This window comes from Neolamprologus brichardi, chromosome 7 (genome assembly GCF_056152115.1).
Source record: "Neolamprologus brichardi isolate AB-2024 chromosome 7, ASM5615211v1, whole genome shotgun sequence".
In the NCBI taxonomy this organism is placed as follows: domain Eukaryota; kingdom Metazoa; phylum Chordata; class Actinopteri; order Cichliformes; family Cichlidae; genus Neolamprologus; species Neolamprologus brichardi.
The window spans coordinates 36,685,137-36,708,672 of record NC_142110.1 but is presented as its reverse complement, the minus strand read 5'-3'; the positions used below and the strand labels follow the sequence as shown (position 1 = coordinate 36,708,672).

The window sequence follows — 23,536 nt, the reverse complement described above, 5'->3', positions numbered from 1 at the left end:
TATCAATCAGATCATCAGAGAACAGCTGATCAGCAATCAGTGGTGCCAACAGCACCTCCTGTGGTGAGAGGATGCAATAATGCAATGTAGCATTTTTACACTCAACACTTCCAGTCATGAAACTGTCTGTTGGATCTGTTTGACGTTGCTTTCTTGTGTTGCTTTCTTGTTTAGAGTTCCTCACAAATGTCCAGATTATTCTTCTAATGAGGCGTCGACCATGTTTTCAGTTCTTTGGAAGAAAACATCGCCCTTTGCCATCCTTACTTTTCTTTGACTTCTTCAAATGCAGCTGAACTCCAGCTGGTATTTTATTGGACTTTGCAGCTGTTTCTGGTCATCAGTTCATTCCTGCAAACCTCTGAACCTGAACAACAATGATGCTGCATTGCTGGCTGATCCCAAAAGGTTGATTCTGTTCATCTGGACGTTTTCAGAAACGTTTGCTCACTGATCAGGTGACTTCTTCAGTCTCAGCTGACTGCAGCTTTACAACCTTACAAACAGCACATTTGCACAATGACTGAAACCAGCAGCACCTGATATATATGATACTAATATAATACATATACATATATAATCCATACTAATGATGAAGGAACTGAGCTCACAGTCCATTGTTCATTCAGTGAACTACTCAGTTTATTTTGGGCCTCAGAAATGCTCACTCTGTTTGTACATCACTGTCAGCAATAGACTCATTCTGCTGTGTGGACAGGAACACATGTGACATCACTTCCTGTTTGTTTGTGACTGAAGAGGAAGAAGTTTACAAGGAATCATTTAGAAGAGTTTCAAACATCAACTGATTGAATCCATGAATCTGAAAACGTGTTTGTGAGTGAAAGAGACAGACATGTACAGACTGAACTATCTGTTCAACAGTCAGAGTGTTTCTGTAACAGGAGACACTCTTTACACCCCACTCAGCACAGGGACACTGAGGAACCAGGAGACCAGACATTAAACCCAGGATAAAGAGTTTGAGTGAATGTGGTGTTGAAGGTGTGGAGGTGGATCAGAGTGTCAGAGGAGACTCTGTAGAAGGACAGAGTGCCAGCAGGACAGTCCACATACACTGCTGCTCTGTTAGAGACAGAGGAGGAGGAGGAGGAGGAGGAAGAGGAGGAGGAGGAGATGGATGTCTGTCTGTTATTGTGCCTGACATAACGAGGACCATCATCAGAGCAGAACAGACTCCAGGACTGATCATTCCATCCAAACACACAGTCATAACTGCCTCCTTTCCTACTGATTCTTCTGTAACTCACTGATATATAAACGTCTCCTCTCCACTCGACCTCCCAGTAACAGCGACCAGTCAGACCAGTTCTACACAGCAGCTGTTCCCAACCATCAAATCTGTCTGGATGATCAGGATATGACTGAACCTCCTCCACATGTGTCACCTTCCTGTTGTTGTCAGACAGTTGGAGGTTTGTGTTCACTGTGTTTGTGTCGATTGTGAGTTGACAGGAATCTGATGGAGAGAACAAACACAATCCAGCTGCAGTTATTGATCCATCATCTGTTCATTGATTGACACTTTGATGATGACTCCTGACATGATGAAGATGGTTGAATGTGTGCTGCTTTGTTTTCATGAATCCCATTAAAAACACACTTACACTTCCTCAGACCTGGTCTCAACCATCGGACTCCAGCAGGCTCCACCCTGAAAGGAGGAGGGGGGTCAGAGCAGCACAGTCAGCATGCACACATGGACATTACATGGCTCTCATACACACACTGTTACACACTGAGCTCAAAGCTCGGCTCCACTGTTTTATTCAAAGAAATCTACATTTATTTATCAGCACATTTAAAAACAGGTTGAGCCAAAGTGCTGCACAGAGTAGAGAGAAAATAGGAAACATACACAGTAATTACTATAAAGACTCATCAGAATTGAAAGCTACAGAGTACAAATGTGTTTCCAACCGGGTTTTAAAAATGTCGAGTGTTGGTGACGACCTGATGTGAAGGGCGACTGTTCCAGAGTTTGGCTGCAGCGATCGATAAAGCTCACCTCTGTTTTTACGTCTAGTTCTGGTCAGAAGCTACTTATCTGCAGACCTGAGGGCTCGACTTGGATTATTTTGTTAAAGAGAGATAAGATGGAGCCAATCCATTCAGAGATTTAAAGACAAACAACCAGATGTGGAAGTGGATTCTACCACGTACTGGTAACCAGTGGAAAAAGCTGGAAAAAGCTGGTGATGGGTCGTCTAGCACAGACCCACCGCTGGAACCAGACAATTCATGAGGGAGAGAACTGTGACAGCGCCGTTCCTTCACTTGACCTCAGTCGCTCTCGTCTGCTCCCTCGTAACACTGCTCTTTATTGAGGTTACATGAATATGCATAAGTTCATTAACATGTGACGTCTTACACAGGTATGAACAAAGAGTACCAGTCTGTGCATAGTGTAGGTGTGTGTGTGTGTGTGTGTGTGTTCCAGATGTGACCCTGTGACCCCAAAGCTGGTGCTAAGAGTCCAGTGGTCCCCCTAACAAAGGGCTCTTATACTTAACCAGACACAGAGTAGGTGTCCTCCTACACCAGGGGTCTCAAACTCGCGGCCCGTGGGCCAATTGCGGCCCGCAGGACGATAGTTTTTGGCCCCACCTTAATATGAAAATTTAATGTTAGTTTGATAATGTATGACACTTTACAGTGTTGTGTGCGGAGCTGAATTAACCCACCAATCAGGGTGGGATATGGATCTCAGGGGACACCAGCCGGGCTTGATGCAAGCAGGGAAACATTTCTCAATGAGTAAAAGTTACAGCAGCGTTGCCCTGGAGTGTTTCTTTCTTTTCTGTGCCTGGCTGGCTTCCTCCTTTCTATTGGGCAAACACGGACATTCGCCCCAGCGCGCTGCGTTCACAACACTTCAGAAAAAGTTGGTTTTTTTAAGTTGCTGCCCAGCAGGACATTATACGTATATAGATTTATACACACGTCAGTGGGAGTTTTAGTTATTTTTTCACAGAGAGAGATCTCATATTAACTCAAAGTGATGTGTAGGCGGCGGGATAAAAGAAAAGTAATGAACTCAATGCAGCCCAATTTAGTCTGCAGTCACATAGCGACACCTGTTCATCGGCAATAACAGTCCCCGGTAACCCGGACTAATTATAGGGTCGCACCGTAATTTGTGGGTCGATGTTTTTTATTTGCATCACTCCGTTTGCATTGCAGCATACATGAACATTACATATATTTCAATATAATGTAAAAGCAGTCAAAACAACTAACATCAGAAACAGGTGATGTTATTTGTTATATGTCACGGTGTCATTTCCGCTTCTTTCTCCTGTAACAACAGCCCGGCGCCGTGAGCAGTCGCCTTTTTTGCGCTCGCTATCCCTGTACTTTCTACCATCTGCAAACGCCACGGTGTTCGTGTCATCATGAAAGACATGAACATCGAGCGTAAAAACAAAGGAGACTGCTACCGGCTTTTTATCTGCTGATCGCCGTGCTACGGTTGCAAGAAAAAGAAGCAGAAATGACGTTCTCTACGCGTTGAGACGTTCCCCGTCCGTCGGCTAAACGCTTGATTGAAACTTCAATGCGACAGTGACACCAAGTAGAATTATAAATGTTACACAGCCCCAAACATGTCTTTTTCAAAGCCTGCGGTGAAGAGAAAGGTTGGTGATGAGCACCGACAATTTCAGGAAAAGTGGGAAATGCAATATTTCTTTGTTGAGCACAGGGGCACCCCGACCTGTCTTATTTGCACAGAGAAAGTTGCGGTGCACAAGGAATACAATTTGAAACGTCATTACACAACTAGACATGCTGAGGTGGATGCAAAATACCAGGGAGATGAGAGAGCGAACCGGGTTGCCAGTCTTAAAACAGATCTACTGAGGCAGCAAGATTTCTCCAAGAAAGCAACCAAAGAGAATAATGCAGCAGTCGAAGCCACGTGGTTAGTGAGATGATTGCTAAAGCAGGGAAGCCATTCACAGAAGGTGAATTTGTCTAAAAGTGCATATTGCAGGCTGCAAATATAGTCTGTCCGGGAAAGAAAGGTCAGTTTAGCAACATCAGCCTTTCTGCCAACACCGCAGCAAATCGCATTTCTGACCTGTCAAGTGACATTTATGACCAACTGTGTGAGAAAGCCAAATGTTTCAGTGGATACTCAGTCGCTCTTGATGAGACCACAGACATCACCGACACTGCCCAGCTCCCAATGTATGTCCGTGGTGTTGATGACAGTTTTGAAGTGATGGAGGAGCTGCTCACAGTAATTCCAATGCATGGCCAGACCACCGCTCAGCAGATATTTACAAGCTGTGTGATGCCATTGAGAATGTTGGTTTGCCATGGAAGAGGTTTGTTGGAATAACAATAGATGGAGCGCCATCAATGACAGGGAGTAAAAATGGACTGGTGGCACTTGTTCAAAAAAAACTGGAAGAGGAAGGTGTGGAGGAGGCCATTGCTCTGCACTGCATTATCCATCAGCAGGTCCTTTGCAGCAAATGCCTGAAGTTTGACAATGTGATGTCTATTGTTGTGAAATGCATCAACCAAATCAGATCCAGGGGCTTAAAGCACCGAAGGTTCTGTGCTTTTTTAGAGGAAATGGAGTCAGAATATGGGGATGTGCTCGACTTCACTGAGGTACGTTGGCTCAGCAGGGGAAATGTATTAAAGAGACTTTTTGAGTTGAGAGCAGAAGTGAAGCCTTCATGGAGAAGGATGGAGTTAGTGTTCCTGTGCTAACTGATCCCAAATGGCTCATGGACTTAGCTTTTCTTGTTGATATAACACATGAGCTTAATGTACTGAACAAGACGTTACAAGGCCAGGGGCAACTTGTCAGTGCTGCCTATGACAACGTGAGAGCATTCTCCACAAAACTTGCGCTCTGGAAAGCTCAGCTCTCTCAGACAAACCTTTGCCATTTCCCAGCATGCAAGGCACTCGTGGATGCAGGCACAACATTCAGTGCTGACAAGTATGTTGATGTCATTTTGAGGCTACAGGAGGAATTTGATCACAGATTTGCTGACTTCAAGACACACAGAGCCACCTTTCAAATTTTTGCTGACCCCTTCTCCTTTGATGTGCAAGATGCCCCTTCTGTGCTTCAAATATAGCTCATTGAGCTGCAGTGCAACTCTGAACTCAAAGCAAAGTTCAGGGAGGTGAGTGGAAAAGCAGACAAGCTTGGACAATTTTTGAGAGAATTGAGCCCTAGTTTCCCTCGGCTTTCCCGAATGTTCAAGCGGACCATGTGCCTTTTTGGTAGCACATACTTGTGCGAAAAGCTCTTCTCCACTTTGAACTTCAATAAGTCCAAGTACAGGTCCAGACTTACGGATGATCATCTTCAAGACATACTGAGGGTCGCAACTGCTTCCTCCCTCAGGCCAAATCTGGCTCGGCTATGCGAGAGGAAACGCTGCCAGGTCTCTAGCAGCAAGGAGTAGGCGAGAGAAGCCATGTTCAGAAGAACAGTTCATTTTCTACAGTGTTCCATTCATGTTCAGAAGAAGGTTATAGAACTGTTAATACAGACATTTCAATCTAAATACAGCAGATATAGAAGACTGAAAAAAACACACAAGTTCACTGACTAAAAATATCTTATTATTATTTTATTTATGTATTACAGATTGATTTATTTTCTTATTAATTCTTAATTTGTTTATTTATTTTTTATATTTTGTGTTAAAAAATAAAAATAAAGAGATTTGAGAAGATTGGAATTTTTTAACCATGCCTTTCTTGTGGAAAACCTAATGCGGCCCAGCCTCACCCAGACTCTGCCTGCAGCGGCCCCCAGCTAAATTGAGTTTGAGACCCCTGTCCTACACCATAAATCAGTAAGAGAGGGTACGACCTCTCTCATGGCCCCAAGAGGTGTGTGCATGCCAGAGCACTCTGGAAGGCACACAGAGTCTTTACAGACTACTGAGGATCAAACCTCTATCATCATGCAATCGATTATAGAACTCTAAGCATATATGAGTAAATATTTCTAAGCATAAATGACAATCAACAATATAAACCTTACAGCTGGTTTTAATAACAGAATTTATTTGTTTCTCAAATGAGAAAAAGCTATCGAGAAACACTCCTAAATCTTTAGTTCTTAACTTTTCCAGTGGGGCAAAGTCAACATTATCTGCTAATGCTAAATAGGCTGCCATTATTAACTAATGCTAATTTGATGTGAATTAGAATTATGCACTAATGCTAACACTTACTTTTCAACAATGTGAGTAGCTAATGCTAACACTATTTCCCTTAACTTTATAACAATGTGAACGGCTAATGCTAACACTCTTTTCCTTACCATTACAACATTTGAGCTGCTAATGCTAAGTAGGCCACCATTAGCACCAACGTCTAATTTAAGGCAAATACGCATTAGAACCTAATGCTCATATCGTTTTTTTCTTTGCTTTATAACAATGTGAGCAGATACTGCTAAATAGCATTAGCTAATAACAGCAATCTAATTTAATGCAAGTTAGCATCATTTGCATTATAACGATGTGAGGAGTTAATGCTAAGTATGCTGCCATTAGCGGCTAATTCTAATTAGGTGTGAATAATTATTACCAGCTAATGCTAATATCGTTTTCTCTTCCCTTTTAACAATTTGAGCAGCTAGTGCTAGGTAGGTTGATGCTAACAGCTAATGCTATAGCTAAAGCTAATTTGATGTGAATTAGCATTACATTAGTGAAGAGTTAATGCTAAGTAGACTGCCATTAGCAGGTAATGCTAATTTTAGCTGAATAGGAATTGGTAGCTAATGCTAATACCATATTTTCTTGCTTTATAACAATGTGACCAGCTAATGCTAAGTAGGTTGCCGTTATTAGGTAATGCTAATTTGATGCGAGTTTGTTAGCATTATCGGGTAATGCTAACACTTTTCCCTTCCCTTTTAATAATGTGAGCAGCTAGTGCTAAATAGTCTGATGTTAGCAGCTAATGCTAATTTGATGTGAATTAGCATTGTATTAGTGAGGAGTTAATGTTAAGTAGACTGCCATTAGTCGCTAAAGCTAATTTTAGATAAATAGAAATTGGCAGCTAATGCTAATATCATATTGTATTGCCTTATAACAATGTGACCAGCTAATGCTAAACAGGTGCCGTTATTAGCTAATACTAATTTGAGGTGAATTAGCATTATCCGCTTATGCTAACAATGTTTTTTCTTACTTTTTAACAATACACCATTAGTGGCTAATTCTAATTTTAGATGAAAAAGCATTAACAGCTAATGCTCACATTGTTTGCTTTGTAAGAACGACAGCAGCTAATGATACAAAGTCTACCGTTATTAACTAATGCTAATTTGATGTGAATTGGCATTATCCGATAATGGTAACTCTTTTCCCCTGAATTACAACGATGTCAGGAGTTAATGCTAAGTAAGCTGCCATTAAGGGCTAACTCTAATTAGGGGTGAATAATTATTAGCAGCTAATGTTAATACCGTTTTCTCTTTCCTTATAACAACTTGAGCAGCTAATGCTAATTTGATGTGAATTAGCATTATATTAGTGAGCAGTTAATGCTAATTTGATGTGAATTAGCATTATATTAGTGAGCAGTTAATGCTAAGTAGGCTGCCCTTATTAACTAATACTACGTTGTTGTGAATTAGCATTATGCGCTACTGCTAATACTGTTTTCCCTTACTTATTAAAAATGATAGTAGCTAATACTAATACTCTTTTCCGTTGGGTAACAACGAAGTGAGGAGTTAATGCTAAGTAGGCTGCCATTAGAAGCTAAACGTAATTTGAGGTCAATAAGCACTAGTAGCTAATGCTAATACCCTTTTCTCTTGTGTTATAATGATGTGACGTTAATGCTAAATAGGCTGCCATAAGTGACTCTTTTCCCTTGCAATCTAACGATGTGAAGGGTTTATGCTAAGTAGTCTCCCATTAGCAGCTAAAGCTAATTTGAAGTGAATAAGCATTAGTAGCTAACGCTAATACCCTTTTCTCTTGTGTTATAATGATGTGAAATGTTAATATTGTTCTCAAACAACAGAATGAGAATGAAATATTGATTCTAACAGGGCCCATAAACAGCTTTAGCTTAGCAGCATTAGCTTATCAGAGTTTCCATCATGGTCACACAAATCCTTAGCAGAGCAAAGTGGCCTACTTAGGAATAGCTGCTCAAGTTGTAGAAAGCAAAGGGAAAACAGTATTAGCATTAGCTTCTAAATGTGCACTTAAGAACAAATTTATTGTGAACTCAGCTGTGAATGTAGAGTTTGTCATTATTTAATCTTCCATTTCCAAATGTTAGCTGCTTTGTCACACACACAGACTGAAATGATTCACAGCCTTGCTTCTGTCAGTGTCACTGACTGTCACTGTGACTGTGGACATACAGCATGGGAAACATACATATGGCTGACACTTTATTAGGTACACTGTGACCACTATCTCAGGTACACCTGTGACCTAATAAAGTGTATGTAAAGTTAAAAAATGTTGTCTCTGTCCAAATATTTATGGACCTAACTGTAGGTCTACTTTTAATGAAACTCTCAACATGACTTATCAGTTATCATTAAAGTTCCTGCAAACAGACTCCTTGGAAACCCCCTACATAAATATCCATGTACTATCAGGGAAGACTAGTGTGTCTGTCCCTGAAAATATTCCTGCATGTGTGATTGTTCATGTCTCATCTGCAGGAAACAAACAGGAAGTGAGTGAAGGACACAGGAAATGTTTCCAGCTCTACCTCCTCTATCAGACATTATCTCCATACCTGAGAGTGTCCAGTCTCCAGCCTGGATCCTTCAGTCCAGCCGACAACAGCTTTATTCCTGACACCCCTGGATGATTGTAGCTCAGGTCCAGCTCTCTCAGATGGGAGGGTTTGGAGCTTAGAGCTGAGGCCAGAGAAGTACAGCTTTCCTCCGTGATCAGACAGCCTGACAGACTGCAGACACACAAAACAACAATCTGTCTGTTATCCATCTCTATGGCAGCATAACTAAGGGATAGAAGCTGATTAAAGCTGATCTTCAAAGTAGAGAGGGTGTCTGTCTCCTGAACTCAAACTGGGAGCTGCTTCCACACCCAGTCCAACAAAGCCAGGCTTTCTTTGTGTTTGCTGCTTTGATAAAACCTCAAATCCCAGTCAGAGATAATGAGCATCATCACAGTGATGATCATTTCTCTGTTAACCCAGGCTTTCTGCTTCAGGATCTGTGCACGCTCACAGAACAAGAAGACCTTTAAACATCATTTCACTAAATGGATGGACTGAGCTCGGCCTACAGATGAACTGGATAAAGATTTGATCTAAGTGTGCTCAGTGTTACTGTCTATTCCTAACATGATAGCTAGGGCTGGGTATCGTCACTGATTTTTAGAATCGATTCAATTCCGATTCACAAGGTCCAGAATCGATTCGATCCACGATTCGATTTAATTCGATTGATTCGATTCACTTCGATTTGAATATGGGAAATTTTGACAGTCAGAAATATTATAATTCAGATTAGTACGTTTACATATTTTTGTATCTATAAAAAGGAAGCTGACACACGCAAGACTTTATCAAAGGTGCAAGCGTCACAGCAGAGGCCTTTGTGTCAAAGTAGCTGAAGATAAAACACAGAAACACATGAAGGTGATTTTTCCTGGCCTGGGATTTTATAAAAATATTCTGCAGTACATCAAAAACGAAAGAAAACCATTAATCAACATATGAACATTACCTCTGAAGTTACAGCGGTTTTATTAGAGACACGGCTAAGCATTTTGCATTTTGCATAATTTTAAAAAGTTTAAATTTGTTCAGCATTGAATGGCAGAAATTAGCTTTTCTTTTCGGAAGTATATAAAACAGAAAAAAAAAGTCGGCCGATAGCGCTGTAAACAACGGTAGACTTGTGCGTAACAAGCAAGCGAATAATGCAGAAAACCGTACAGAGAGAGAGAGAGAGAGCTGTGCATCGTGGTCGAAGCAAAACAGTAAAAGTAAGAGTGAATACATGACGATGTTTTTGTGAAGCGTAGTTTGGATCCTCTTTTGCTGCTGGTTCGGTCAATATTGTTTGGAGAGACATCAAACTAACAGCTTTAGAATCAGCGCATAAAGGGCGTGAACACAAAGCGCAGACCCGCCGACAGATCAGAATCAGCGGGCTGTCGGCTTTCAGCCCCGACTGTGAGAAATTCGACATCTAACTGATTCTGATCCGCGGGCTGCGCTGTGTGTTTAAGTCTTTGTGCAGAATCCGTGTTCCTGCTCTCATTTACTGTTTTAGCTGTTTGGTGGTTGTTGAAATTTTTTGAGATTTCACCTGAGATTCTGGCATTTCGGGCAAAATAAATTTATATTAAAAAATCGATTCAGGATTTTAATGAATCGATTTTACATAATCCAAGCCAGAATCGATTTTAATCGATAAATCGATTATAAAAACCCACCCCTAATGATAGCTGCACTTTAGAGCTCTAAAACTGGAACTGACACATATTTAAACTCTACATGTTACTCAGTACATTCAGTTCTGACACTCGCCCACAGACCAACAAAGAAAAAATGGAGATCACATCAGTTTGTCACCAAAGTCTAATTATTCCAGAGGGCAGTGTTAATACAACTAAAGATATCTGGAAGCAAAGTTGAGTTTTTTATCAGCGGAGTACTTCATGTCTGAAGTATCACTTAAATGCCTTACACCCTGTTGATGGCAGCAAACAAACCACCCACACAAACAGAGGAATGGAGGCTTGGGCAAACTACGTAGGATCAGCTTGTGGGCGGAGTATAGGTAAACCAAAGAAAGACAAGCTAACAAACGCCACAGTGAATTGGATAGCTACAAACTTCAGGCCGATTATTGTTGTTGTTGAAGAAGTCGGTCTGAGGAACGTTCTTAGGATCAACAAATGACGGCATGTATGAGCCTCCCTCAAGACGCAGCATCACAAGAAGAACACATGAGCTGTAGAAAAAGGAGAGACTACGAAAGCCACGGTGTTACAACGTGCACCAGCTGTTGGTCTCTCTGGAGACTACTGGGCGTGGCTGGGTAACCATGGTAACTTGGGAGTTACAGTACATGATATTAATGAAGAGTGGGAGCTGCGTTCTATAGCAAACAATTTGTTATGAGGTAATCAGCTGATCTTAGTTTAACCAGAAGCCCTTCACAATAATTGCAATGCCTTTATTTTGTACAACTACCATCAGTTCGTATGTACTGATGGTAACTTAAAGTCACACTAATGCCATTTAGTTTCTATAGTTTATGTAGTAGAAGTATACTACAGTACCCTGATCACTGATAGGATATATTTATGTAGATATACACCTTTGTGTTTAACATTACTACATTATAGTACTGTGATCTTTGTCCTTATATATGGCTATATTAGCTATACTGACGTATGTACATATATGTACGTACATATATGTACGTACATATATGTACATACGTCATATGTAACTTATCTATTTATCTTATTTGTCATGTATTTGTATTGTGTACTTCGTTTTTGTAAGAAACCACACACGTGATCACAGCCGCAAGAATCAATCAGTGAAAGAATAAAGTGCCTCAATCCAAACTTTAAGCTCCTTATTCCACACGCTGGGATCATTTGGCCTTCAGTGGTGTTCTGGCTGACACACCAGAGTGACCGGAGTGCTAAAAAGTGAATAGGACACACCAGTGTCATCCCTGATATCTCCACTACATTTAATCGTCCTTCAGCTTGTGGCTGCCGTTAGCTGGTCTGCTAGTTAGCTGATCTGCTAGTTAGCTGATCTGCTAGTTAGCCGGTGTGCTAGTTAGCTGGTGTGCTAGTTAGCCAGTGTGCTAGTTAGCCGGTTCGCTAGTCAGCTGGTGTGCTGACCAGCGAACCAGTAGGTTACAAGATGAGCTTGTTGATCTGATGAGCCAGCTCTCTCTTTCTTGGTCGTTTTGTCCTTGGGCAAGACCTAACCTACCGCTTATGGACAAATTTATTAAACCCCTCAAAATATGACTATCCAGAGTTGGGACCAGGAAGCAGAGTTGCAGTCTTACACGCCTCTCTGCAGCTTCTCTCCTCCTGCTACCCCCCCAAAAACCCATCTCCATAGAGACTGTGTCAGCTTCCAAAAAGACAAAAAAAAAAAACTAAAAACCAGCAACAAACAACTTAAACATTTACAAAGAAAGAACAATACAGTATCCACATCTGAACCAGAGAGTAAAACAGTGAAATGTGGATTATTAAATATTAGGTCTCTCTCCTCCAAGTCTCTGTTAGTACATGACTTAATAATTGATCAACAAATTGATTTACTCTGCCTTACAGAAACCTGGTTGCAGCAGGATGATTATGTTAGTTTAAATGAATCAACACCCCCGAGTCATTCTAACTACCAGAAATCGCGAAGCACAGGTCGAGGGGGAGGTGTGGCAGCAATTTTTCACACCAGTCTATTAATTAATGAAAGACCAAGACAGACTTTTAATTCATTTGAAAGCCTGATGCTTAACATTGTCCACCCCAGCTGTGAAACTCAGAAACCAGTCTTACTTGTTATCATCTATCGTCCACCTGGGCCTTACACAGAGTTTCTGTCTGATTTCTCAGACTTTATATCTAATTTAGTTCTGAGCTCAGATAAAATAATTATTGTGGGTGATTTTAACATCCATGTTGATGCTAAAAATGACAGCCTCAACATGGCATTTAATCTGTTGTTAGACTCAATTGGTTTCTCTCAAAATGTAAAAGAACCCACCCACCACTTTAATCACACTCTAGATCTTGTTTTAACATACGGCATAGAAACTGAACATTTAACAGTGTTTCCTGAAAACCCTCTCCTGCCTGATCATTTCTTGATAACATTTACATTTACAATAATTGATTACGCAGCAGTGGAGAGTGGACTTTATCAAAGTAGATGTCTTTCTGAAAGCGCTGTAACTAAGTTTAAGAATATAATCCAGCCACTGTTATCATCGTCAATGCCCTGTACCAACACAGAGCAGAGCAGCTATCTGAACGCTACCCCAACAGAGGTCGATTATCTTGTTAATAATTTCACCTCCTCACTACGTACGACTCTGGATACTGTAGCTCCAGTGAAAACTAAGGTCTCTAATCAGAAGTACCTGACCCCGTGGTATAATTCTCAAACACGTACCCTAAAGCAGATGACTCGTAATCTGGGGAGGAAATGGCGTGTCACAAATTTAGAGGATCATCATTTAGCCTGGAGAAATAGTTTGTTGCTTTATAAGAAAGCCCTCCGCAAAGCCAGAACATCTTACTATTCGTCACTGATTGAAGAAAATAAGAACAACCCCAGGTTTCTCTTCAGCACTGTAGCCAGGCTGACAAAAAGTCAGAGCTCTTTTGAGCCAAACATCCCTTTAACGTTAACTAGTGATGACTTCATGAACTTCTTCACAAATAAAATTTTTATCATTAGAGAAAAAATTACCAATAATCATCCCACAGATGTAATATTATCTACAGCTACTCTTAGTACCATTGATGTTAAGTTAGACTCTTTTTCTCCAATCGATCTTTCTGAGTTAACTTCAATAATTACTTCCTCCAAACCATCAACGTGTCTTTTAGACCCCATTCCTACAAAACTGCTCAAAGAAGTCCTGCCATTGATTAATTCTTCGATCTTATATATGATCAACCTATCTCTAATAATCGGCTATGTACCACAGGCCTTCAAGGTGGCTGCAGTTAAACCTTTACTCAAAAAGCCATCTCTAGACCCAGCAGTCTTAGCTAATTATAGGCCAATCTCCAACCTTCCTTTCATATCAAACATCCTTGAAAGAGTAGTTGTCAAACAGCTAACAGATCATCTGCAGAGGAATGGTTTATTTGAAGAGTTTCAGTCAGGTTTCAGAGTTCATCACAGCACAGAAACAGCTTTAGTGAAGGTTACAAATGATCTTCTTATGGCCTCTGACAGTGGACTCATCTCTGTGCTTGTCCTGCTAGACCTTAGTGCAGCATTCGATACTGTTGACCATAATATCCTATTAGAGCGATTAGAACATGCTGTAGGTATTACAGGTACTGCACTGCAGTGGTTTGTATCATATCTATCTAATAGACTCCAATTTGTGCATGTAAATGGAGAGTCCTCTTCACACACTGAGGTTAATTATGGAGTTCCACAGGGTTCAGTGCTAGGACCAATTCTGTTTACATTATACATGCTTCCCTTAGGCAGCATCATTAGAAGACATAGCATACATTTTCACTGCTATGCAGATGACACCCAGCTCTATCTGTCCATGAAGCCAGATAACACACACCAATTAGTTAAACTGCAGGAATGTCTTAAAGACATAAAGACCTGGATGGCCACTAACTTTCTGCTTCTTAACTCAGATAAAACTGAGGTCATTGTACTCGGCGCTGAAAAGCTTAGAAATATGGTATCTAACCAGATTCTTACTCTGGACGGCATTACCTTGGCCTCCAGTAACACTGTGAGGAACCTTGGAGTCATTTTTGACCAGGATATGTCCTTCAACGCACATATTAAACAAATATGTAAGACTGCGTTCTTCCATTTGCGCAACATCTCTAAAATTAGAATTATTCTGTCTCAGAGTGACGCTGAAAAACTAGTTCATGCATTTATTACTTCCAGGCTGGACTACTGTAATTCATTATTATCAGGATGTCCAAAAAACTCACTGAAAAGCCTTCAGCTAATCCAAAATGCTGCAGCAAGAGTACTGACAGGGACTAGAAAGAGAGAGCATATTTCTCCTGTTTTGGCTTCCCTTCATTGGCTTCCTGTTAAATCCAGAATTGAATTCAAAATCCTGCTCCTCACATACAAGGTCTTAAATAATCAGGCCCCATCTTATCTTAATGACCTTGTAGTACCATATCACCCTATTAGAGCACTTCGCTCTCGCTCTGCAGGCCTACTTGTTGTTCCTAGAGTATTTAAAAGTAGAATGGGAGGCAGAGCCTTCAGTTTTCAGGCCGCTCTTCTGTGGAACCAGCTTCCAGTTTGGATTCGGGAGACAGACACTATCTCTACTTTTAAGATTAGGCTTAAAACTTTCCTTTTTGCTAAAGCATATAGTTAGGGCTGGACCAGGTGACCCTGAATCCTCCCTTAGTTATGCTGCAATAGATGTAGGCTGCCGGGGGATTCCCATGATGCATTGAGTTTTTCCTTTCCAGTCACCTTTTTCGCTCACTATGTATTAACAGACCTCTCTGTGTTGAATCATATCTGTTATCAACCTCTGTCTCTCTTCCACAGCATGTCTTTTATCCTGTCTTCCTTCTCTCACCCCAACCGGTCGCAGCAGATGGCCGCCCCTCCCTGAGCCTGGTTCTGCCGGAGGTTTCTTCCTGTTAAAAGGGAGTTTTTCCTTCCCACTGTCGCCAAAGTGCTTGCTCATAGGGGGTCATATGATTGTTGGGTTTTTCTCTGTATCTATGAAGCGCCTTGAGGTGACTTTTGTTGTGATTTGGCGCTATATAAATAAAATTGAATTGAATTGAATTGAATTGAACTGTAGCTTACCTCCACCAGTGTGTGAATGTGAGAGTGAATGAATAGTGGGATTGTAAAGGGTCTTTGAGGGTCTCGAAAAGCGCTATATAAATGCAATCCATTATTATTATTAAGAGCATCTTTAGGCCTGACTGTGCTCATTCTTCCTCCAGCCTCTCCTTACCAAAGATAACAACTACATCAATATTAGCTCAATAACAATTTCTGCAATTCAATTGTGGACATTCACTTTTAAACCTTGTGTAAAATTATAAAACCTAAAAGTCTGAGTATTATTCTTTGTGCAAACAGCTCTTGCAGGTTACCCCGGACTTAATAATTAAATAATAATAATAAAAATAACCTTTCCTTTAAGCAGCTGTTCAGGCTACTAAACTCATCCCAGAAATAACAAGTGACACCATTAATAGTGGAGCTACCTTTAACAGGTGAAACTGATTTGACCTATAAGGCTACTGCAGTTACTTCTTATCAGGGTTAGTAGGGAAGACATCTGGATGAGGTAGTTAGTAGTATTTAGCTAGTACCGGGCGAGTCCCTTCCCCTACATCGGCACCAGAACCCTGTATTATCTACAGGGTAAGACTGCCTTTTTTTTTCAAAATATGGCTATTACTACTGTGATCATTTGCAGCCCAGTGTGCCGCTCTCTCTGCTGTGATGAACCACTGGAGCTCACCCAGTCATCCCTCTTTTTCTCTCAAGAAGTGAAATTAATATATTTATTATGTTACGAGTCTAATATTCTTTAAATCAAACTGTAATGAATAAATCAATCAAGAAGATTTGGTGGCTCCAAGTGTTGTAGAAGAAAAGATAAACATCTCATTTTGAGAAATCAGCTTTTAAAATTAAGTAAGTACAGTGAATAAAAAACAAACAGCGAACAAATCTGTAGTCGCCAATATCCTCCTAATTTTATTCCTAAAGAAATCAAATATATATATTATGGGCCCAAAGGAGCCTAAATCTTTAAATTAGGCAGTACATGAAGTACTTTTTTAAATAAACAAAGACATGTCTATAACAACTTTATCCAGTCCAGTTATCCACTCAAATGTGAATAAAAGTTCACTTGACAGCTGTATAAAAGTTACCTGTTTATACAATAATATAAATCCCATTTCAAATGATCATCTGTTGAAAAGTTTGAATCCTGACCTGAGAGTTTCCACTGCACACTTTGAACTCTTTAGTCCAGCAGACAGAAGCTTCACTCCTGAATCCTGCAGGTCAGAGTTACTCAGGTCCAGCACTCTCAGACTGGAGGACTGGGAGCTGAGGACTGAGGAAAGAGCTTCACAGCTTCTCTCTGACAGGTTACAGCCACTCAGTCTGAAAAGTAAAAGACAGTCTAAACAAGAAATACTCATGTAGAGTTTGTTAATACATTTCACAACATTAAATCTTGACTTTCTATTTTTAAAGGAAACATAAACATACTAAGATACAACATCATATGGATGAACTTTACTTAATAATTTAAAAACAAAATGTTTTCTGATCTGACCTCAGAGTATTCAGTTTACAGTTTAAACGTTTTAGTCCAGCAGACAGAAGCTTCACTCCTGAATCCTGCAGCTTTCTGATACTCAGGTACAGCTCTGTCAGACTAGAGGACTGTGAGCTGAGAACTGAGGACAGAGCTTCACAGTTTTCCTCTGAGAGTTCACAGATGTTAAGTCTGAAGATAAAAACATGAATAAAGATTGTTGTTAAAGTGTAATCAGGGTGCAATAGCTTATTGTCTTGTGCTGAGCAGGTTAGTAAAACTTCACTTTAACTTGGAAATGAATAAAAATGCTATGAAACAAGGATAACTGGATAAAGATATAAACAAAAACAAACATCAAACACAAAAACAAACAGAACTAAACAGAATACAAATCGATCTGACCTCAGAACATTCAGTTTGGCGTGTGGACTCTCCACTGCAGCAGACAGAAGCTTAACTGCTGAAGCCTTCAGGCTGTTGGTACTCAGGTCCAGCTCTCTCAAACTACAGGTCTGGGAGCTGACGACTGACAACAAATTTTCACAGCCTTCCTCTGAGACGTTACAGCTGCTCAGTCTGAGAGAGAAAGGGAAAAAAACAAAACAAAAAAACAAACAATATATGTGATCAAATCAAATTTGTTTATATGTTGAACCTTTTTTAAAAATGTTATTTTAAACCTATGAGTGCTACCAATCCAGTGCACATGATTGGTATCTTGATGGTAATTGCACAGGTTTACCACAAGGTAGCTATTCGGTGGAATCAACCCCTGAACTTATGATCTTGGGGCGACCACTCTACCTACTGAGCTAACAATTCTGTGTACACTATCATACAATATTAACTAAAACAACTATTTTAGAAAATTTCACTAATTCAATAATCATTATGCTCATTACCTGTGTATTGTCAAGAACACTGGATTTTAAACACTAGCTGTATAAAACTCTTCCTGTTAAAGGTGCGCATAAAGGAGATGAGCTGAAATGCAGACTTCATGGAGAATGTTTGCTGTCAGGATATATCAAAGACAAAGCAGAGATCCATCCAGTCTCTTCCACTAAGCCCACAGATGTACAGACAACCAGTCTCACTCACACCTGCATGAAGTTTAGATCACCAGGTAACCTAACTCCATGTCTGTGGACAGTGGGAGGAAACTGTAGAGGACCCAGAGTGAACCCAATGTAATTCTGTGGTAACACTGGTTATGGAAGCCTTACAGTTACATATGGTTACTGACAAGAAACACGACCTTAGAGGCAATTTCAGTAATGAAGACCGAAGTTCTCCCTCCATACGGGATGAAAACATGACAGCACAGCAGAGATTTATATTTAAAAGGGGAGAGTGTGCACTGAAAGTGAGATACAATCTTGAACTTAAATTACGAACATCAGAAAAAGATGTAGGTGAGGTCTGGCAGGTGAAGTTTGTGCTTTAGAATAAAACAACCAAACTCCTGGAGTTGTAGACAAGTGAACAAGCTGAGGATAATAAACCTCTCAGAAGGGCTGAAGCATCAGAGCTCATGTTCTTATAAGCTGGGTCTGGATTGTCCTTTGATAAGAGTTAAAGAACAAAGTGTGTTTTAGAAATGCTGGAGTGAATCTTTAAAACTACCATATATTTACTCAGTGGCTGATGATCATTTAATTCACTATTTAAAAAAAATGTTACAGTGCTCTTTGAACTCAGCATTTCTGATTTATTTCCAATGATTTTAACAATGAAGTGATGACAACATGTTTACTTACAGAGCTTTGTTGGAGGCTTTGACCACTGGCAGCATTCTCAGAAGAGCCTCCTCTGAAGTAGAGTATTTCTTGAAGTCAAACTCATCCAGATCTTCTTCTGATGACAGTAAGATGAAGGTCAGAGCTGAGCACTGAGCAGGAGACAGTTTACCTGTGGAGAGACTTCCTGAAGTCCTGTATTGTTGGATCTCCTCCACTAGAGAACGATCATTCAGTTCATTCAGACAGTGGATCAGATTGATGCTTTTCTCTGCAGACAGATTCTCACTGAGCTTCTTCTTGATGTACTGGACTGTTGCTAGAGTGATTCCTGAAATACTTCCTGTCTGTGACATCAGGGCTCGTAAGAGAGTCTGATTGGTCTGCAGTGAAAGACCCAGGAGGAAGCGCAGGAACAAGTCCAGGTGTCCATTTGGACTCTGTAAGGCCTTGTCCACAGCACTCTGGTAGAAGTGTTTCTCTGTAGATTCTCCTGTTTCAGACTTCTGGGAGGTTTTTTGTTCTTCCAGCAGATTGAGTCGAGAGTTGATGAAGGTCAGATGGACATGAAGAGCAGCCAGAAACTCCTGAACACTCAGATGGATGAAGCAGAACACCATGTCCTGGTACAGTCCTCTCTCCTCTTTAAAGATCTGTGTGAATACTCCTGAGTACACTGAGGCTGCTCTGATATCGATGCCACACTCTGTCAGGTCTGATTCATAGAAGATCAGGTTTCCTTTCTGCAGCTGATCAAAAGCCAGTTTTCCCAGTGACTCAATCATCTTCCTGCTATCTGGACTCCAGTGTGGATCTGTCTCAGCTCCTCCATCATACTTTATCTTCTTCACTTTGGCCTGAACCACCAGGAAGTGGATGTACATCTCAGTCAGGGTGTTGGGCAGCTCTCCTCCCTCTCTGGTTTCCAGCACATCCTCCAGAACTGTAGCAGTGATCCAGCAGAAGACTGGGATGTGGCACATGATGTGGAGGCTTCGTGATGTCTTGATGTGGGAGACGATCCTGCTGGCCTGCTCCTCATCTCTGAATCTCTTCCTGAAGTACTCCTCCTTCTGTGGATCAGTGAACCCTCTGACCTCTGTCACCATGCCAACACAGTCAGGAGGGATCTGATTGGCTGCTGCAGGTCGTGTGGTTATCCAGAGGCGAGCATAGGGAAGCAGTTTCCCCCTGATGAGGTTTATCAGCAGCACATCCACTGAGGTGGACTTTCTAGGGTCAGTTAGGATTGTAGTTTTGTGGAAGTCCAGAGGAAGTCGACACTCATCCAGACCATCAAAGATGAACACAACCTGGAAGTCTTCAAAGCTGCAGATTCCTGCTTCTTTGGTTTCAGTAAAGAAGTGATGAACAAGTCCCACCAAGCTGAACTTTTCCTCTTTCAGCACATTCAGCTCTCTGAAAGTGAATGGAAACATGAACTGGATGTCCTGGTTGGCTTTGTCTTCAGCCCAGTCCAGGGTGAACTTCTGTGTTAAGACTGTTTTCCCAATGCCAGCCACTCCCTTTGTCAGCACTGTTCTGATTGGTTCATCTCTTCCAGGTGAGGCTTTAAAGATGTCTTCTTGTCTGATTGTTGTTTCTGGTCTGTCTGGTTTCCTGGATGCTGTTTCAATCTGTCTGACCTCATGTTCATCATTGACCTCTGCAGTCCCTCCCTCTGTGATGTAGAGCTCTGTGTAGATCTGATTCAGAAGGGTTGGGTTTCCTGCTTTAGCGATGCCCTCAAACACACACTGGAACTTCTTCTTCAGTGCAGATTTAAGGTTACGTTGACATACCGTAGGAAAATGTTCTGGAAAAAGAATGCAAAACATTACGTCTCATTTCTTTAAAGCATGAATATTTGGCTACATGTTGGTCCATCTCTTAAGACAATAACAAATGTTCTAGTCATCCATCCATCCATTTATATTTTTCCGCTTATCCAGGGCCGGTCAAGGAGGCAGCAGCCTACGTAGAGAAGCTCAGACAACCCTCTTCATTACCACTTCCTCCAGCTTGTCTGAGGGAACATCAGGGTGTTCCCAGGCAAGCCAAGAGATATAATCTTTCCAGCGTGTCCTGGGTATGCCTCGGTGGGACATGCCCAGAACACCTCACTTAGTAGGTGCCCAGGAGGCATCCTTGTCAGACCCAAACAACCTCAACTGGCTCCTTTCGATGTGGAGGAGCAGCGGCTCTACTCTGAGGCCATCCCAGGTGGCCGAACCTCTCACCCTATTACTAAGGCAGAAGCCAGCAGCCCTTCAGAGGAAGCCCATTTCCACCGCTTGTATCTGCAAACTTGCTTGTCACTAACAACACGACTATAAGTGAGGTTAGGGATGTAGATCGACAAGTGAGACTTTTGCTTTTAAACTCAGCTCTCTCTTCACCATGACGGACTGGTACAGCGTCCGCATCACTGCAGCAGCAGTACCACCAATCCGTCTGTTCTCCCATCACTTGTTAACAAGGCCCCGAGATACTTGAACTCCACTTAGGGCAGGAACTCATTCTTGTCCAGGAGTGAGCGCTCAACCCTTTTCCGGCTAAGGACCATGGCCCCAGATTTGGAGGTGCCGATTCTCATTTCCACCACTTCACAATCAGGCATGAACCGTTCTGGTACGAGCTGGAGGCCATCACCTGATTAGGGCAGCAGAACCACATTATCTGCGAAAAGCAGAGATCAGATTCTGAGACCACCCAAGGGATACCCTTCCGCTACTTGTAGGTAATTCTGTCCATAAAAATTACGAAGAGAATCTGCAGCAAAGGGTAACACGGGCAGAGTCCATCACCCACTGGAAACAAGTCCGGCTATGCTAACCAAGCTCCTGCAACAGGTGTATAAGGACCAAATACCTTTAGCAACAGGCCAGACACTCCATACCTCCCAAAAGATCACTCAGAGTGACACTGCTGAATGCCTTCTCCAGGTCCACAAAACACATGTAGACTGATTGGACAAACACCAATGCATCCTCAAGTATATTCGAGAGGATAAAGAGCTGATCCAGTGTTCCACAACTTGGATGAAAACCACATTTTTCTTCCTGCATTCGAGGTTCAGACGGACAGACGTACTGTCCTTTCCAGCATCCTGGCATAGACTTTCCCAGGTAGGCTAAGTAGTGTGACCCCCCTATATTTGGAACACACCCTTGGGACCCCCTTCTTATAGATGGGGTACCGGAGGAAATCCCCTAGCAAAATTGTATAGAGGCGTGTCAACCAAGACAGCCCTATAACATCCAGAGTCTTCAGGAAACCTCATCCACCCCAGGTGCTCTACACTGTAAACCCTAAAGTACAATGGGCTCAAAAGTTTTATAATCATAGAAATCAAAAGTAGCAACCAAGTCAAAACACCGTAAAAACTATAAGCAGATTCAACTTTTACTTAAGGGATCTTTATTAGAATAGAAAGTTATGAGTAGGGATGGGTATCGTTTAGGTTTTATCCAATACCGGTGCCAAACCGGTACTTTTGAAACGGTGCCGGTGCTTAAACGGTGCTCAAACCGGTGCTTAAAGAATGGAGAACACAAAATTGGTCCAAAAACCTCTCATGTTCAGTTGTTTTTTTGTAAAAAGATAACAATGTTAGCCTTTTCTGCAGCTATGGAGCATATATAGTATCATTCTTGGCTGGAAGCAGTGTTTAAACAATGGAAAAAACACTAACTTTGTCCAAAAACCTCTCATGTTTAACTGTTTTCTACTTTTTCTTTGGTCATTTTAGCCTTTTTGGCCAGGGTGAAGGGAGTATCTGCCATCAAACAAGAAGACAGCCGCATGTAGCTATGACGGTGTTTGCTAGTTCACCTCACATGCATTAATGTAATAACGTGGTTAGCCTACTCAACGTAAATTACACACGAACAACATTAAGCTACTCAGAGAAGAACGGCTGCTGCTGCCATCATCATCCGTCATCATTTCTGCTACACTGGCAGGGCTACGGCTACACCCGCAGTAGATGTGCACGGTGTGAGGTCTCGCAGCAAGCTATCAAATACGGCGCATTTCTCGGCTTTAAAGAAAAAACGCTATGCGTCGCCAGGTGTTTCATCGGATTTGAGGTGTTACCTCCTTTGACAGTATCACAGTATCAGCTTAAAGCACTTGTTGCAGGCTGCTGAGTTTGCATATTTTGCTGTGAAGTACAGCCAGACTTTTGACCGCTTCGCCTTGGGCATTTTTAATCTGTAGCTCTGCTCTAAAAGAACGTACGTACCTGGAGCCCGCCTACTATCCTCGGAAACGTAAAGTGATTGGCTAGAATCTAAAGTGTATGACAGCTCAGGAAAAAAAAGCACCGAAATAAAGCACCGAAATGTGCGTTGCTTTTCGGTCTGGTTACTACCGTTTATGTCAGAACTGGTGCCATCATGGCACCGGATACCGGTACCCATCCCTAGTTATGAGTAAATAAAACCTTTGTGTCAAAGTTATTAAGTTAAGAGACTTGATGGCATCATGGCGTACGTTCGTGAACCTGAACTACATACTGTGAAATGTTTTCAAGATGGCAGAGGTCTGAAGCGAAGTGAAGAAAAGCAAAGCAAGAGGATATGTAAGTAAAATGAAAGACGACGTTTTCTGTTTGTTCTTTTATTCTTTGAGCTGCTGTCGATTGTTACCAGAGGAATGTTGCGTCTGTGTTGAGTCATTTCGGTTGAAAAACTGAAGTTTTTTGTCGACGAGTCGGCACACATTTTGGAGCTAACTGCTCACTATT

The 23,536-nt window shown here is 41.5% G+C and overlaps 1 protein-coding gene across 1 annotated transcript in view; it reads right to left on the bottom strand.

The window, feature by feature from the left end:
- Positions 1-278: 278 nt before the first annotated feature.
- LOC148102128 (NACHT, LRR and PYD domains-containing protein 3-like) overlaps positions 279-23,536 on the bottom strand; it is a 32,454-nt gene continuing 9,196 nt past the window's right edge. The window contains exons 6-12 of the mRNA XM_087843542.1: positions 18,808-20,602; positions 17,450-17,623; positions 17,063-17,236; positions 16,714-16,887; positions 8,785-8,958; positions 1,629-1,675; positions 279-1,480 (exon numbers count right to left, since the gene is read on the bottom strand). Coding sequence (XP_087699668.1) covers positions 927-1,480; positions 1,629-1,675; positions 8,785-8,958; positions 16,714-16,887; positions 17,063-17,236; positions 17,450-17,623; positions 18,808-20,602 — 3,092 coding nt within the window. The 3' untranslated portion in view covers positions 279-926. The remainder of the gene's footprint in view (positions 1,481-1,628; positions 1,676-8,784; positions 8,959-16,713; positions 16,888-17,062; positions 17,237-17,449; positions 17,624-18,807; positions 20,603-23,536) is intronic.